Genomic DNA, 15,103 nt, shown 5'->3' with positions numbered 1-15,103 from the left:
AATTAAAGGACCTACTCATATTTGTGATTTATTAATTTTAATTCTGCATTCTTCTGTTAGAGATTAAAATGCACATATTCTTGTCACAAAATTAAAGGCACCATGAAATCAAAATAAACAATTCTTCTTTTTTTTTGTGGAATATTGCAGTATTTATTATAAATGATTTATCCATGCACATCATTATTTGTTTTTTAAATTCATGTGCCCTTGTAATCTTTATTCAAAATAACTTCCCCTTCCTCTGTAGCGACATCTCTTCTCGTCTCTGATGACGTGTTTACTGGCGTGAGGGCGGGGCAACCTATAGCTCACATGAGATCGACCAATAGCAAACCACAACCATCCAATCAATTCCTGATGAAAAAAATCAAATTCCACCCTAAATTTATTCTTGTTCAAGAAGTTGTTTCATTCAGATATATGACTATAAAGACTATCACAACTTCTGTTTCCGATTTGTGAAGTTATAGTCATGACCCATTTTAACAAATATGTTTAATTTTTAGTAAATTTTTGTTATTTCAGTACTGGAAAGCTCCATTCACTTTTCATCTGATCAACCCCTTTCCTCGCTTACTGCTGACGCAGTTGCTTCAGAAGGTCTGCTGGGGTCATGTGTCTCTTTACTTCTGTCCTTCAGTTCCTGAAATATTCCACTACAGTGCCTGATGCTTTGCTTCAGCTCCCGCAAGTCTCTTTGAACTCCCTCCAGGATGTCAAGTTTTGACAGTTTACTGTCAATTGAGGCCAGAAGTCTCTGATCGTTCTCAGTGATGCCTGAATTCTCACAGTTGATTGTTGTCATGCTGCTGCATTTCGGCTCCTTCAGAGTCTCCTGCCACACCATTTCAAAATAAGAATCTATGAATGTCTCCAGCTCCTCAATGTTACTGTCACCCCATTGGTCAATTAGGTTCTGCAGGCTCTCTGATTGGACAAAATCCATAAATGCTCTTTCTTTTGCAGTTTGAGCTGTGTAAGGTGTACTGCTGTGGTAATATGGAAGACCCTGCCCACAAAATCTTTCCTCCTGTGATTCGTTCCAGAATAATCTTTGTGTATTCATTGGTTGCTCAGTTGGAGAAACATGGAGCACAGCAAGAGAACCTGTTTCAGGCCCATCTGTCCTATTCACACCAATCCATGATTCATTTGGGTGAAACCATTCTGATCTGTTGAGCACCACTACTAGTCTTCGATGAAAGTTTCTGGGTAACAAGGTCCTAGATAATTGGACACTCCTGCAGGCCATTGCTTCATTTTCAGTTTGCAAAAGGCTGGAGTCAGTGATGGTAATTCTCGGATCACTGGATGTAGATGGGAGCGAATGTTCAGAGATCCCATACATTTGATGCTGTCCTGGAATGTCAGTGTCACCTGATACAAAAAGAGTTACAAACAAAATCCATTTTCAGGATGAATTAAATGCAGTAATACTATATGCAATAAACTACGGAAGCTTGAAGAAAAAAAAGTGGCGAGACATAATATAAACTTTTGATTGCAAGGTATAAAGTCCAAATTGAAAGATATTAACTCGCAATTGTGTGAAAAAAAACTACAATTGTGAGATTAAAGTAGCAATTACTTTTTTCAGTGGTGAAATCAAGCTTCATAATAAACTGAGGAGAAATAATGGTAAAAAAAGATAACTCGCCATGATGGATGTTTGAAGAGCTTCTAAGGAGGGTCATTTGTGCTTCCCCAATCTGTATCCTTCCTCTGAACCTCAATCCGTCATGTACCAGAGGTCGTTGAATGTTCCCCTGATTTTCTGCACTCTTTAGCATCTTCTCTAACACCATCTCCTCTATCTTCTGCATCAGTTCTGTGACCTGAGTGCTATTGTCTTTGATCTTGTTGTTGAAAACCTGGTATCTATTTCCGCATTTCTCCACCAGTGTCTGAAGCGCATCTCCTTCACTTTCAATGTACTGCTCCACACTAACATCACCGAGCCAGTCTCCGTTTGTGAACAACACAATGGTGCTGCTCCATGCTTTCCCTCCCAGAACACGCAGATGGTCCTGAGCTGCTTTCAGGTTCTTTAGCGTGAATGAGGAACTGGCATTGACAACCAGCAGGAGGATGCAGATCCCGCTGGCTGAACCAGTAACCCAGTCATGGAGAAGATTCCTGCTGAACTCTGCGATATCTGGATACTCAGTCGTCCAGCCTGGTGTGTCAATGATCTCAACCTTTGTCTCGTTGGACATAATGGTACCTCTAATGGGTTTTTGGCTGTCAGGTTCTTGTCCATCATTACCCAAAATGCAGCATGCAGATGACGTCTTGCCAGAGTGCTTGCCACCCAGGAGAAAAACTCTTATAGCTGAGGGCAATTGCACTTGATCTGTTAAGAGAAAGAAAAAATTCTTAAAGGGATAGTGCACCCAAAAATGAAAATTCTGTCATCATTTACTCACTCTCATGTTATTCCAAACCCATAAGACATAGGCGCTTTTCCACTGCGTGGTATGACACGGCTAGGCTTGGCTCGGCTCAGCTCGCTTTACTTTGACTCGGTTTGCTTTTCCACTGAAGTTTAGTACTGCTTTAAAGTGGGTGGATTATAGACCAATCATTATAGTTGCGCCGCCTCTACTGCCGTGGATCCGCTCCTCGGCTACCAACAAGAGGAATGTCTCCACCTCGTCTACTGACCATGATACAGCCATTTCTTTTTTCAAGTTGTGTGCAATGGTCGTTTAAAAAAGTTGTGCGAACAAATGATACTGCGGTGGCTGTTGCTGACTATTTAAATCTAGCGGGTTTAGTGTCTTGTGTCACAAATCCAATGACGCTGGTAGTGATGATTCTCATTGACCAATCAGTGATCCGCAGTGTTTACACGTCACATTTTAATATCGGTATGGCTCGCTTGGAACCTCAACCGAGGTGGTACTATTAAAGCTAGCTGTACCGAGCCGTACCATGCAGTGGAAAAGCCGTACCATACAGTGGTTTCTTGACTTACTCTTTAAAGCTCTCAAGCTTTCTCTTCGTCTCAGCACATTTTCACTCCACAGCTTTGCCCGGTCTTCCTGTACTTGCCGTTTTTTCTCAATCTCTTTAAAAAGACTCTCATCTGTTTGAAAGTGTCTCATGCTATTTCCTGCTGTCATCTCCTCTATCTTCTCCAGTAGCTCTGCTGTCTGGAACTTATTCCCAACGCTCTTGTTGTTTAGCACATGGTAGCGGTTTCCACATCTCTCCACGAGCCACTGGAGGGTCTTTCCTTCGCTTTCAATGTACTGCTCAATGGTTGTGTCACTAAGCCAGTCGCCAAAGGTGAACAGCACTATAGAGTGATTCCAGACACCCTTACTAACAAACTCTATGTGCTCTTCAATGGCTCTCCTGTAGATCTCTGTGAATGACCGGTCCAACCGCACCACCAAAAGGAAAGCGTGGGGACCGGGTGGACACAAATAAACACTGTTGGCTATTTCTTGTTTGTCGAAAGCTGAAGTATCCTGGATAAAGTAGTTCATCCACCAGCCAGGTGTGTCCACCACTGTGACCTCTCTTCCCAACACTGTGAATGTTTTGTTCATGCACCGTGTGGTCCGCTTCTTTGCTGTAAAACTTAGGTCACTTCCTGCTGCTAGAATGCTGTTTCCTGTCGAGCTCTTCCCTGAGCCTTTTGCTCCAAGCAGGACGAGCCTTATGTTGTGGTGTTGAGATGAGTGCACTGAAGGGAAGAAGAAAAAGTATTAAGTTTTACATTAAAATGCATATAATAAAATAGAGTCAAGTCACATTTATTTATATAGCACTTTATACAAATACTAAACAGGATAATAACAGTGATACTGTTGTAAAATTCCTCAATTCTAAAGGTTCTCTCAAAGTTATGAACAAAAATTCTTTCAGTAATGGTAATAGAATGATTGTTCAAAGTTATCTGGTCTTTAATAATAACATTATTTTATATTGTTTATGGAAGTTTAGTTGGACATTCATCTAACATTTTTTTAATGTTACTACTTGTTTCAGAACGTTCAGAGAACATTTAAACGTAACATTCCTGTAATATTTGCAACACGATGCAATGGAATGTTTCCTTAATGTTCACATAACCATGAAAAACATTTAAAAACAACTGGACATTTTGAACATTCAGAAATAATATTACTGAATTTTCTTTTAATTGCACATTAATTGTCTCAGTGTACCTTATTTTAAAACTCACCCTTCAGAGTAGATCTCTGTTTGCGTATCTTCATCAGTCTCTGATGAGCCTTGAGCTCCACTTCCCTCTTCCTGTCCTCTATCTCCTTTAAAGCCTTTACATCCATTTTAAAATGTTGTCTTTCATTTTCTGCAACCATTTTGTCGATTTTCCCCATCAGTTCCATTACTTGACTGGCATTGCATGTTTTTTGGGTATCAAAAACATGAAACCTGCCACTGCACTTCTCCAGGAGCCACTGGAGGGGTTTACCTGATGCCTGAACATGATCCTCAAATGATTTATTTCCTAAGTTTTTGCTTTTTGAGAACAGCACCAGAACGTGACCCCAAACCTTTTCTCCGAGGAGCTCAAGATGCTTTTCTACGGATCTCCTCCGCTTTTCTATGAACACAGAGTCTGTTTTCACCACTAGGAGAAAGACGTGAGGCCCTGGTAGACTTAGGCAGATGCTGTGTCTGATTTCCCTCCTGACCAGCTCTGGTGTGTCTTGTGCTGAGAAGTCACACCACCAGCCTGGGGTATCCACCACCGTCACACTTCTCCCTTGTACCTCAGCTTTTCTTTTCAGGCAAGTGGTCCGTTCATGGAGGATGAACTCTTCTTGGTTTAAGATAGCGTTTCCCACTAAGCTCTTTCCAGAATTTCGGCCTCCAAGTAGGATGATCCTCAGCTCAAACATATGTTGCACATTCCCTTGATTAAGAGACAAGTGTGATATGTTTGTGACATGTTTTAGACTAGAAGACATTATATTATTCAAAGCTCAGGTTAATTCCCAGCTAACAGGGATGTTCTCAGAACTTTAGCGAACATTCTGGCAAGGTTCTCTCAAAATTATGAACAAACATTCTTCAAGTAATGTTAATAGAATGTTTAGTCAGAGTTATCCGATATTTAACAATGTTTGAGTTAAGAGAACATGCAGTGCTTCTATTGTCCTCACGCTGTAACAGATTAATAATTCAAGAAAAGGACAAGACTGTGAGACATGAAGTTAAAATATAACCTGAAATTATACATCTAAGTATGCATAGTTTATAAAGACATACCCACTATGACCCACAGCTGTAACTTGCACTTCTAAATAGACAGCTAAAAGAAACAAATACAGACTCAAATATTGGGTACTTACTAAATAATAAGCGTGAAATATACTTAATAATCAATAGCACAGGTATTGATAGATGGAGATAGAAATGGTGCGGTGACAAATGATATCACAAACACCACAGGGTATAAATATCAAAACCTGTGGTACATGAGTCACTTTCCTCCCCCAACAACAACCATTAATGAACATTATATGTCTGTGAGGACATTTGTGAATAAATATAAAGAAGTAAAAAAAACTTACTTTGATCCTGAGAAGTTCCTTTTAGAGCCATAATAGGTCATGTAGGTGTTTTATTCCCATTCAAAATACAAAAACACAACACATCAGCATTGGCTCGCATATATGATTGATGTTACAAATTCCTGTATTTTTTTCATTAGAAACATTTGAGCATTATTGTAGTTTTGTTTCAGTGGAAATGGACAACACAAGTGAATCATCGTTAGGTGTGTTTTGGAACATGTGTAATGTCAACCTTTTCCATGGGTCCGAAGTTTATGCTGTAAAAAAACAATCCCTAAAGTGAAATACCAAAATGCCACTCCCTCATACACAATACAGCCATATACTTTTGAGGTTATGCTTAGCTCTCAGCAAGATTTTTCTTCTTGCTCTTTAATATTAAAATCAGAAATCATGAATTTACTAATCAAACTGTAATTTTTTCTTTGTTATCAGTGTTACACTTTTCTCAGTGTGTGTGATTGTTTCAGAGAGATTGATCACAGAGAGAAGGGCAACGTTCACAACAGTTAAAGCTTAAACCCTGAATACCACAAACAATCAGCAAATCTGAATGTCCTCCTCAAGCGAGTGACGAAATACAATACAAACAGAAAAACACAGATAAGCAGCTTGTTAATGCACTCCATGAGACAAGAGGTCAGTCAACTGAGGGAAAGCAACAAAAACTCAGAAGTAATGAAGACAGGAGAGATTCCTATGAAGAGACCAGAAAAGGCAGCAAGGGAAGAAGTAACCAGAACTTTGAGGGGGAAAACAGAGAGGAAAGCAGGAGTATAGCCCATGGCACACTTGCGTCTATGAAAGAAACACATTGATTAAGTGGACAGAATGGACACTAAAGGTAAGACAAGGTTTAAACCCCAGAGATGTTCATTAATCTATGCATGTGGACTTATTGTGTAGACTGACAGTTTTGTTCTCAAAAATGCATTTTCTCTTTCCTTAAAGACACCATGAATGACCAACAGGCTGTAGTTATACATCTTGCAATAAACCATGATGTGTGTTGCAAGTTGTATTAGGGGAGGGGCATTCTCGTTAGGGAGCATTTGATTGGACAATAATCTGTGTCCTGCAGGATGAGTCATCAATATTTTTGGTCCATTTGTTTTGGTACACTAGCATGGCCTCACAGCTACACATATTTTAATATTTCACATATTTAGCCACTAATTTTTTTTTTGTATTCCTTTCTGAGCATAAAAACATACTATATACCTTTTTCTAAGATCATTTTAAACCATATTTCATGTCATACTGTAAAGAAGTATAATCTGTTAATCACATTTTATCCCGTTTTGTCAAATTGCGTTTTTTGTACATAAATACACATACTTATCTTTTAAATTGGCTTCTAATGTAATGACAAACTACATGAAAATCTAGATAATGACCAGAGTTTTCTTGTCATCATCCATCACATAATTTCAAATCCGTTCCCGCTCTTCTTCGCGCCTCCAGCACACCGGAAATCGTCATCGTCCCCATTTCCCCCTGGTGACTGTCACTTCCGTATGATCGTATTAAGCAACACGCCGCTGCGCGACACACTCACGTACACACACTAAAGTCCAAACCGCTTTTAAAACCCGGATTTATCACATCGAAATGCATATCAAAACAGGTGAGGGGCGTCTTAAAATTGTATTTTGCTAGTTTTGAATGTTCAAATGCGAGTGTGTTTTGTAATATGAAGTTGTTTGTGCTCGAGGCGGGACGGAATGAGCTCAAGACTTATGAAACTTTTGATTCTGGATGTTTCTGGATTTTTCCGAGGTCACTAACATCTTTCTTTGTTGTCGTTTAGATTTTTAATGATCTGAAATAACAAGCAGTGGCTGTTATTTAATATGACGCTTCGGGCTTGTTCTGCTGAAGGCGGTTGTTATGGGCGCTAAACATCCAAACACAAGCGGCCTGCTGTTAGCGTTAGCAATCTTCAACACACTTAAACCTCCAAACGTTGTTAATGATATTTTGACTCATATTTAGCGATTTAACAGTGGGTTAGACGTACAAACGCTTTTATTTTGTTCATTTAGACTATATAAAATGAGTGCCATTATCTGCGTGTTAGTGTCGTTTCCAAACCAGTGGTGTAAAAAAGCGTGAATCAAAAAAAAAAAAAAAAGTCGCTGAAATCAGTCAACTGTAATGAGATGTTATTAATGAACGTTATTTAGTGGGATATATTTTACAGAGCTGTCCTAGTTTCTCCGGTTAGGCCTCTCCGAGTTTGCAGACGTGTGAATGAGGCGGCGGATAGAAATTTCCAGTTACGTCTTGCTGCAGCTCACCGATTCAAGACTCCCTGCTTTGCTTGGGACATTTATATGCATTCCTCCCATGCATTTTTTTTTTTTTTTAAGATTTACTTTATATTATGCCATAACACAGTTATTAATGTAATGGAAATGGTTAGGGGATGATATGATTGGGATTGCATTAACGTTAGGTTAAAACTCAAGATTTTGGACAACTGAATGTGTTTCATGATTGAATAATTTTGAATTTGATTCATTCTTTAGGTACTTGGGAGTCAAGCAATGCAGTGTGCGAGTCCGACCCCTTGTGTGATCCGGCCGTCCTAGTGTCACCCACTAAATCAGAACCACAGATCCGAAACCGTCGCCTCTCCCCTGGCTCTGGCAGCTGCGGTGGGGGAGGAGGGGGCTGTTCCTCTGGGATGGATAAACGTCAAGCCTCCCCAAGTAGCCTGGAAGGTTCTCTCAACGGGGTGGGCCACACCCAGACCTTCACATCGAGCCGCGACAGAGAGCGTCGCACCCCGAATAAAGTGAGAAGCTTTCGACAAAATGGCCCGAGAGTAGGGCCACGTTCAGATGACAGACACTCCAGAACCGGTCTGAAAGAACGATGGGTGGACAACAGCTTGTCTTTGCTCAAACCTCCACCTGCTTTCCCTGTGAAAGACAGCCCCGCCAAACTGCAGCCGGCCGTCAGCTACGCCTCCAAGGTGAAGGCGGGAGGAGGTTCTGTTGGGGCGGCAGAAGAGCCACCTGGTATTGGGGTTTTGCTGCAGAACCAATGGGGACTGAGTTTCATCAGCGATGGCCCAGAGGCAGATGTTCCTCAGGAGAAGAGTCCGGTTGTCCACCCAGTAGCTGGAGAGGTTACTGTAAAACCCTCCGAGTCTTTGCCCAATCAGGTCCTGAGAGGCTCTGAGAGTTCGGAGGAGCTGCTGCTTAGCTGTCGCCACCTGGAGGAAGCCTTGGAGTATCACACACAAGGTAAGATGATATAATTAAGGTTGCACAAGGCATTTGTCTAAACGCACTTTGCTTTATCTCACTGTTTGTTTGTTTTTTAATCCACAGAATGGAACGCAATATTATGGAAACAAAAACAAGGTTGGTGTCTGTTAATTTTCATTAATTAGTGGTTGACCGATTATTGATATATTTTATTTATTTATTTTTTTTGATGACTGACACTGATATCTTATAGAGCAGGGGTTATATGTATTTATTTCTCACTATTTAAAGGTAGTGTAAACATTTGCATAGTAATTAATTTTATGAAGTAAATTTTATGAAGAAGAAAACAACTAATTTGAACTTGATAAAAATAAATCTTAAAAATAAACATTTATACTTTATATGGTAACTTCTTGATTCTGTAATACTACCATAGAATTTGTCACAAAGACATTGTTAGAAAAATGAATAAAACAAAAGTAAACACTGTAACCAACAGTGCACTCAGTAATCTGGTAACATATTTTGTCAATTAACGATGGGTAACACTAATTTTATGCACAGCTCAGTGAATATGACATGAATAAGACGTAGTGGCCAACTGGACATAGTGCAGTGTATTTTGAAATATAGGGTTTTAAGTACAGATTTTTATGCAGTCTACAAATGCACACTTTAGATCCCACGGCTGGATTCTCCAGAGTTTGTGAAGCGTTTATTAGATATTCAAAGACTTGTTTAAATGGATAGTTCACCCAAAAATGGAAATTTTGTCATCATTTACATAAGTTGTTCCAAACCTGTATGATTTTCTTTCTTCTGCTGAACACAAAAGATATTTTGAAGAAAGTTGGTAACCAGAGAGTTGACTATGGCCATTGACTTCCATAGTAGGAAAAAAATACTATGGAACTGAGAATAAAAGCTAAGACACTCAAAATAAAAGTCATACTACTGACACATCAGCCAAACAGAAAACTTACTTGCCGAAGCCAGTAATTTAAAAAAATGCCAAATATTGGCCGGTTCGGTGATATATCGGTTGACCACTATTATCTCCATAAAAGAGCAGAATGACTATTCTTAAACCATCATTAACAAACTCGCTTTGTTTTTCAGACCCTGCAAAGGTTGTTTGGTACAAGAACGCCCTGGAGTCGCCTGCCTAGCACACACTAACACGGCTTCACAAACACACACACACACACACACACACACTCGAGACACACCCCGCACTCAGGTTATCGTCCCCTCAACATTTCTACCGAGACACTTTGGACTTGTTCCCCTTTTGAAGATCGATGTCTTGGACTTCTCGGTTGCCTTACAACAGAGTCTGCCTCAGGCGCAGAGTCCCTCTGCATACCTCTGTCATTTTAATGGTGGAGAATTGTCTCTTTTAAGGAAAAAAAAAAAGCGTTATCAAGCTGCAATTTTATTTCAGTGAACTGCAGTTTTACAGTTAAGAAATCCCTTTTATTCCTCCCTTGTTCCTACTGTGCGAGTGGTTAAATCAAGCACTTTCTGACCTGTAGTTGAACACGTCATCCCTTTCTCTAAAGACTGAGCTCGTTTTTAGAACCAAATCCTGAATGTCTTTTCATCAGTCTTCCCTCCCACAATAATCCCTTTCTTCCCACACAAATTGTTCTCATGAAGTTTACAGAGGTGCAGCTGGCACGTTATGGCAGCACCTTCAAATGTCTATTGGTCTTAATGCTGTTTTTTTTAATATATATATTTCACCCAGATTGAATGTCGGTCATAAATCCTAATAGGAATCCGTTGCTGTGTATGACCTCATTTTTTTTTTGTTTTTTAGAAACATACAAATAATTTACACTGGAAGGTGTTCAGAGATTTAATCGAACAGTGTTGCATAATAAAAATGAATAAACTTGTTAAAATATTTCATGGTCTTTTGGTTTTTGTACAACCTAGAAATGTATATGAAATAAAATGGTGGATATATAGTATTTCAGAATCCCATTCATTTTATAAACCGCTTGTCTGCATTGGGTGTTTCAGTAATATACACTGAAAAGCCAAAACATTATGACCACCTGCTGTTGCTCCTCCACGTGCCAAAACAGCACTGACCCACCGAGAACCCTGAAGGTGTCCTGTGGTCTCTGGCACCAAGACTTCAGCAGCAGATCCTTCAAGTCCTGTAGGTTGTGCAGTGGAGCCACCATGGATCAAACTTGTTCATCCAGCACATCCCATAAATGCTCAATTGGATTGAGATATGGAGAATTTGGAGGCCAGGACAACACCTTAAACTCATCATGTTCCTCAAACCATTCCTGAACAATGTGTGCAGTGTGGCAGGGTGCATTATCCTGCTAAAACAGGCTACTTCCACCAGGGAACACCATGAAAGGGTGTACCTGGTCTGGGTTTCCCAGCAGAACATTGCCTATTGCCCGCATGCAGATTGTAGGTGCTTTCAACAGTGGACAGGGGTCATCATAAGCACTCTTGATTGGTCTTTTGCTACGCAGCAGATTACGATGCACTGTGTTGTGCCACATTCCTCCCATAACCATCATTAATTTTGTGCCACAGTAGACCTTCTGTTGGCTCGGACCAGATGGCATAGACTTTGTTGCCGTCGTGCATCGATGAGCCTTTGGTGTTGAACACCCTGATGCCGGTTTGTGTTTGTCCCTCCTCGGACCACTGTTGGTAAATTCTCACCACTGCTGACAAGGAGCAACCCACAAACCTTGCCGTTTTAGTGACACTCTGACCCTGTAGCCTTGCCATAACAATTTGGCCCTTGTCAAAACCAGACCTTAATATGTGGCCTTGTTTGGAGATGATCAACGATATTCGCTTCACCTGTGACTGGTCATAATGTTTTGGCTTATCCTGAAGATCTCCTGCACTGAATAATCTTGGGATTTACATCTTTGCTGATTCACCACCAGTACTTAATTTCTGCTGCCATGTTTGTCCATCCGTTTAATGCTATTGATGCATGATTGTTTGTGAGTATAATCCTTTCATACAGCACTTCACCACTTTTGTAATCAAAAGATTTGGAATGTTTTTCCAAAATATTCTGACAAAATTCTGCCTTCACCTGGGATATAAAGCTTTTTCTGTCACTGTTGTGAAAACAAGTATTGAATTATGGGATCATGGACTTTATTGAAAAGAAATGGATTACAACTTGACATTCATATTCATAAATAATCAGTTGCAGCAAAAACATCAGTCTCGCCATGTGACCTCTACTTCATCTGTTCTATACCTGAAAAACACAACGGACTGTTAATGAATGATCACAGTCACAGTTAAACAAGAGAAACGACTGTTATCTTGGGTCTATATTTAATCTCAGCATGCAATGGAAAAATCTGTGGCCTAATGATAAAATGGCAGTGTTATCATTCATGGGAAGCAAAAAACATGCACAAAGCAAAACGTTTTATCAACCAAATATGTGTGTAGCTTCTTGATGTGTGATATTGATGTATTTGATGGTTATTTGTGAAATTGTTTACCTTTGTGTAATCCAGGAGTCTGACAGCTCTGTGACGTGACCTGAGCGGAACATTTCCCAACCGGCCTGTGCAATCATCGCTCCATTGTCTATACAAAACCTGAAGGCACGATATCACATAAAAAGATTACCAACCACAACACTCAATGTAATGAGAACTTTCAGCAGTGACGTCCGGAAAGAAGGCGATCTTTCTCACCTCTCATCCGTGGCAAAGATTCGAGCACCTCTCTCCTTACACATGACCGCCATCATCTCCTGCAGACGCAGGTTACCTACGAAACAGCACACAGACAAAACTGCAATACAGAGACCCAGTCCTTGTAATGAGACTAAACACATATATTTCAAGTGTAGCTCTTACAGCCGACTCCACCGACGATCATAACCTCCTGAGAGCCGCAGTGAGCCATAGCTCTTTCTGTGATCTCCACCAGCATCGCGAACAGAGTCTCCTGTCAATCGCATGTTATTTTTAGTCACTTTTCATAATCATAAATTAATGTGTCTTGTTGGAAGCATGATGAGCAACGGTTCAAATACATACTTGTAGGGAGAAACACAAATCCTCAGGTGTGCACTGACCTGTACTCAACATTTTGTGAGCAGCGTCCTGCATGTGAAAAAAAATTAGTAAGTGAAAATAAAGTTTTTTTTAAAGAAACAAAAGACATAAATCTCCCAGTCATTCATCTCACCTCTATATAAGACAAAATCCCAGAAAATGACACATCCATTCCCTTCACTGTATATGGCAGCTCTATATACTTGGTTCCCCTTAAGAATGCAGACATACATTTACATAAATCAACCAAATGCTTTTTCAAAATTTAGATATTTAATGCATGAACTGTTAAGGTGCACAGAAACTTACTTCTTTGCCATCTGTTCAATGTTGTATCCAGGACTGGGATCATTTGATATCTGTGAATATAGGTAAATCTTATAATTACATCAAAATCTTATAATTAAATCATCAAAGTATATTTTCCAATCCTCCACACACAAAAAAATACAGAAACGCACAAGGTTATCAACCAAACAAACATAAGATTCTATATACTGTATGTGTTTTGAAGTTTAATAAGCACTGACCTTGATGACCCTGGCGAACCGGTCCAGGCAGTTTCCCACAGCAATGTCGATAGTTTCTCCAAATATTCTGTAACGTCGTTCAGAATATGCAATAACCTGTAGAGAATTCATGTTCATATCAATTACAAGAAATGTGAGAATGGAAATGTTAGCAAATATTGATATGTCTGCACTTGATATTATAGTACACAAATTTTAAAAAACTAAATTCTTGAATTCTTACCTGGGTATTTCCTCCACTCACATATAGAACAGTGGGGTTGTGGGCATTGGTGATCAAACGGCCCATTTCTATGTGCCCAATACAGTGGTTCACCCCCAACAATGGTTTGCCCCACAACTGGGCGACTGTCCTGGCCACAATTGCCACTGTCACCAGAGGGGCCCCCATTCCTGGCCCTGTACAACAGGAGATATTTGATAAGCAGAGTAGTGTGGAAAACTGCACAGTGTACTACAGGTAAGTAAAATCATTCACCTTTAGTGTACGCCACACAGTCAACGTCTGCAGGTTTCAGCCCTGCTTCATCAAGAGCCTCCTGGAGGACAGTGAGAATCACACCGCGATGGTGTTTGGCCGTCTCGCCAGGTAGGAACCCTGAGAAGATCATAAGAATATGCAATACTAAAATAGTACTAAGAAAGCATGGTGGCACTTTTTACATCAAAATGACACTGTTCATTAGAGTTAAAGATTGACAGGATATACTGTGAGGTCTGATGAGCTCACCTTGGCCAGGTGGGGTGATGTATGTACGCCTGGGGTTTGACAGAACTTCCCCATCTCTGATGATACCCACACCAATCTTATTAGCACTGCCCTCAAACCCAATCACCACAGTCATGGTGTCTGCTGGGAGAATGAAACAGAGATCATTTGATGAAAATACTACATCACCATTTATTTCTCAAAATCAATTTTTGGTCACACTTTAGATTAGGGTCCAATTCTTACTAACTAACTATGACTTTTGCCTCAATAAACTACTAATTACTTATTAATAGTTAGTAAGGTAGTTGTTAAGTTTGGGTATTGGGTAGGATTAGTGACATAGAATATGGTCATGCAGAACAAGGCATTAATATCATGTGCTTTATAAGTACTAATAAACAACCAGTATCCTAGTAATATGCAAGCTAATAAGCAACTAGTTAATCGTGAGAATTGGACCCTAAACTAAAGTGTTACCAATTTCTATACAAGTCTTAATGTTAATCACGCAAAGCACTGTGCTGTTCTTGTGTTGTGAATGTAATATTAAACTAATAGGTTTAAAATACACAATTAATTTTATTATATATAATTGCATTAACTGTATATTATATATAAATGGTTTCTAATGAATTCTCTCTGTATTGTCTGCTGATGTCTGGCTGTCACGGAGCTCTGTGACACATGCTGTTGGATAAAAGAGCCTGGTCATTAATAATATTGATTTAACTGTCGGGATTATCATGGTTTTGGTTAATTATAATAATACATATACTAAAATTATACACTTGTCTGTTTAGATCTCTTATTTTCCACATCTTCTTCACACTTACCACACACTCGTTGGTTGTAAGACCATAACAACAGATAAAATGGCTTTTACAAAATGCCTGGATGAAATTAATGGGCATAAGTGGGATAAAAAACTTATAAAGCTACATTAATGTATTTTAAATTTCAAAAAGTTGACACGTCCTTTCTAATGTACTGAAAATAAATGTATGGT

At 39.6% G+C, this 15,103-nt stretch overlaps 3 protein-coding genes across 6 annotated transcripts; 1 reads left to right on the top strand and 2 right to left on the bottom strand.

The window, feature by feature from the left end:
* Window positions 1-121: 121 nt before the first annotated feature.
* Window positions 122-6,063, bottom strand: si:ch211-214j24.15 (GTPase IMAP family member 8). 2 transcript variants are annotated; one of them, XM_051892140.1, is made up of 5 exons: window positions 5,556-6,063; window positions 4,199-4,894; window positions 2,981-3,697; window positions 1,661-2,356; window positions 122-1,380 (listed from the first exon to the last, which is right to left on the bottom strand). In XM_051892140.1, the coding sequence occupies exons 1-5, from the start codon at window positions 5,584-5,586 to the stop codon at window positions 560-562; spliced, it is 2,961 nt and encodes a 986-aa protein (XP_051748100.1). In that variant the 5' UTR covers window positions 5,587-6,063; the 3' UTR covers window positions 122-559. The 2 variants fall into 2 exon arrangements, with proteins under 2 accessions (XP_051748100.1, XP_051748101.1); XM_051892141.1 differs by having other exon boundaries at window positions 1,239-2,356.
* Window positions 6,064-6,214: 151 nt separating this feature from the next.
* On the top strand, window positions 6,215-10,688 carry si:ch211-214j24.10 (uncharacterized protein LOC558894 homolog). 2 transcript variants are annotated; one of them, XM_051892153.1, is made up of 4 exons: window positions 6,215-6,402; window positions 8,090-8,812; window positions 8,900-8,932; window positions 9,899-10,688. In XM_051892153.1, the coding sequence occupies exons 1-4, from the start codon at window positions 6,390-6,392 to the stop codon at window positions 9,946-9,948; spliced, it is 819 nt and encodes a 272-aa protein (XP_051748113.1). In that variant the 5' UTR covers window positions 6,215-6,389; the 3' UTR covers window positions 9,949-10,688. The 2 variants fall into 2 exon arrangements, with proteins under 2 accessions (XP_051748113.1, XP_051748112.1); XM_051892152.1 differs by lacking the exon at window positions 6,215-6,402 and adding an exon at window positions 7,004-7,185.
* A 1,227-nt stretch (window positions 10,689-11,915) lies between these two features.
* On the bottom strand, window positions 11,916-15,053 carry osgep (O-sialoglycoprotein endopeptidase). 2 transcript variants are annotated; one of them, XM_051892151.1, is made up of 12 exons: window positions 14,931-15,053; window positions 14,116-14,235; window positions 13,864-13,983; window positions 13,609-13,784; window positions 13,386-13,481; window positions 13,165-13,214; window positions 12,989-13,067; window positions 12,838-12,903; window positions 12,655-12,745; window positions 12,490-12,565; window positions 12,292-12,390; window positions 11,916-12,038 (listed from the first exon to the last, which is right to left on the bottom strand). In XM_051892151.1, the coding sequence occupies exons 2-12, from the start codon at window positions 14,228-14,230 to the stop codon at window positions 11,999-12,001; spliced, it is 1,008 nt and encodes a 335-aa protein (XP_051748111.1). In that variant the 5' UTR covers window positions 14,231-14,235; window positions 14,931-15,053; the 3' UTR covers window positions 11,916-11,998. The 2 variants fall into 2 exon arrangements, with proteins under 2 accessions (XP_051748111.1, XP_051748110.1); XM_051892150.1 differs by having other exon boundaries at window positions 14,116-14,238; window positions 14,931-15,049.
* Window positions 15,054-15,103: the final 50 nt, after the last annotated feature.

Source organism: Ctenopharyngodon idella, chromosome 4 (assembly GCF_019924925.1).
Source record: "Ctenopharyngodon idella isolate HZGC_01 chromosome 4, HZGC01, whole genome shotgun sequence".
In the NCBI taxonomy this organism is placed as follows: Eukaryota; Metazoa; Chordata; class Actinopteri; order Cypriniformes; family Xenocyprididae; genus Ctenopharyngodon; species Ctenopharyngodon idella.
The sequence above is the reverse complement of the archived record's forward strand: the minus strand, read 5'-3'. Positions and strand labels throughout refer to the sequence as shown.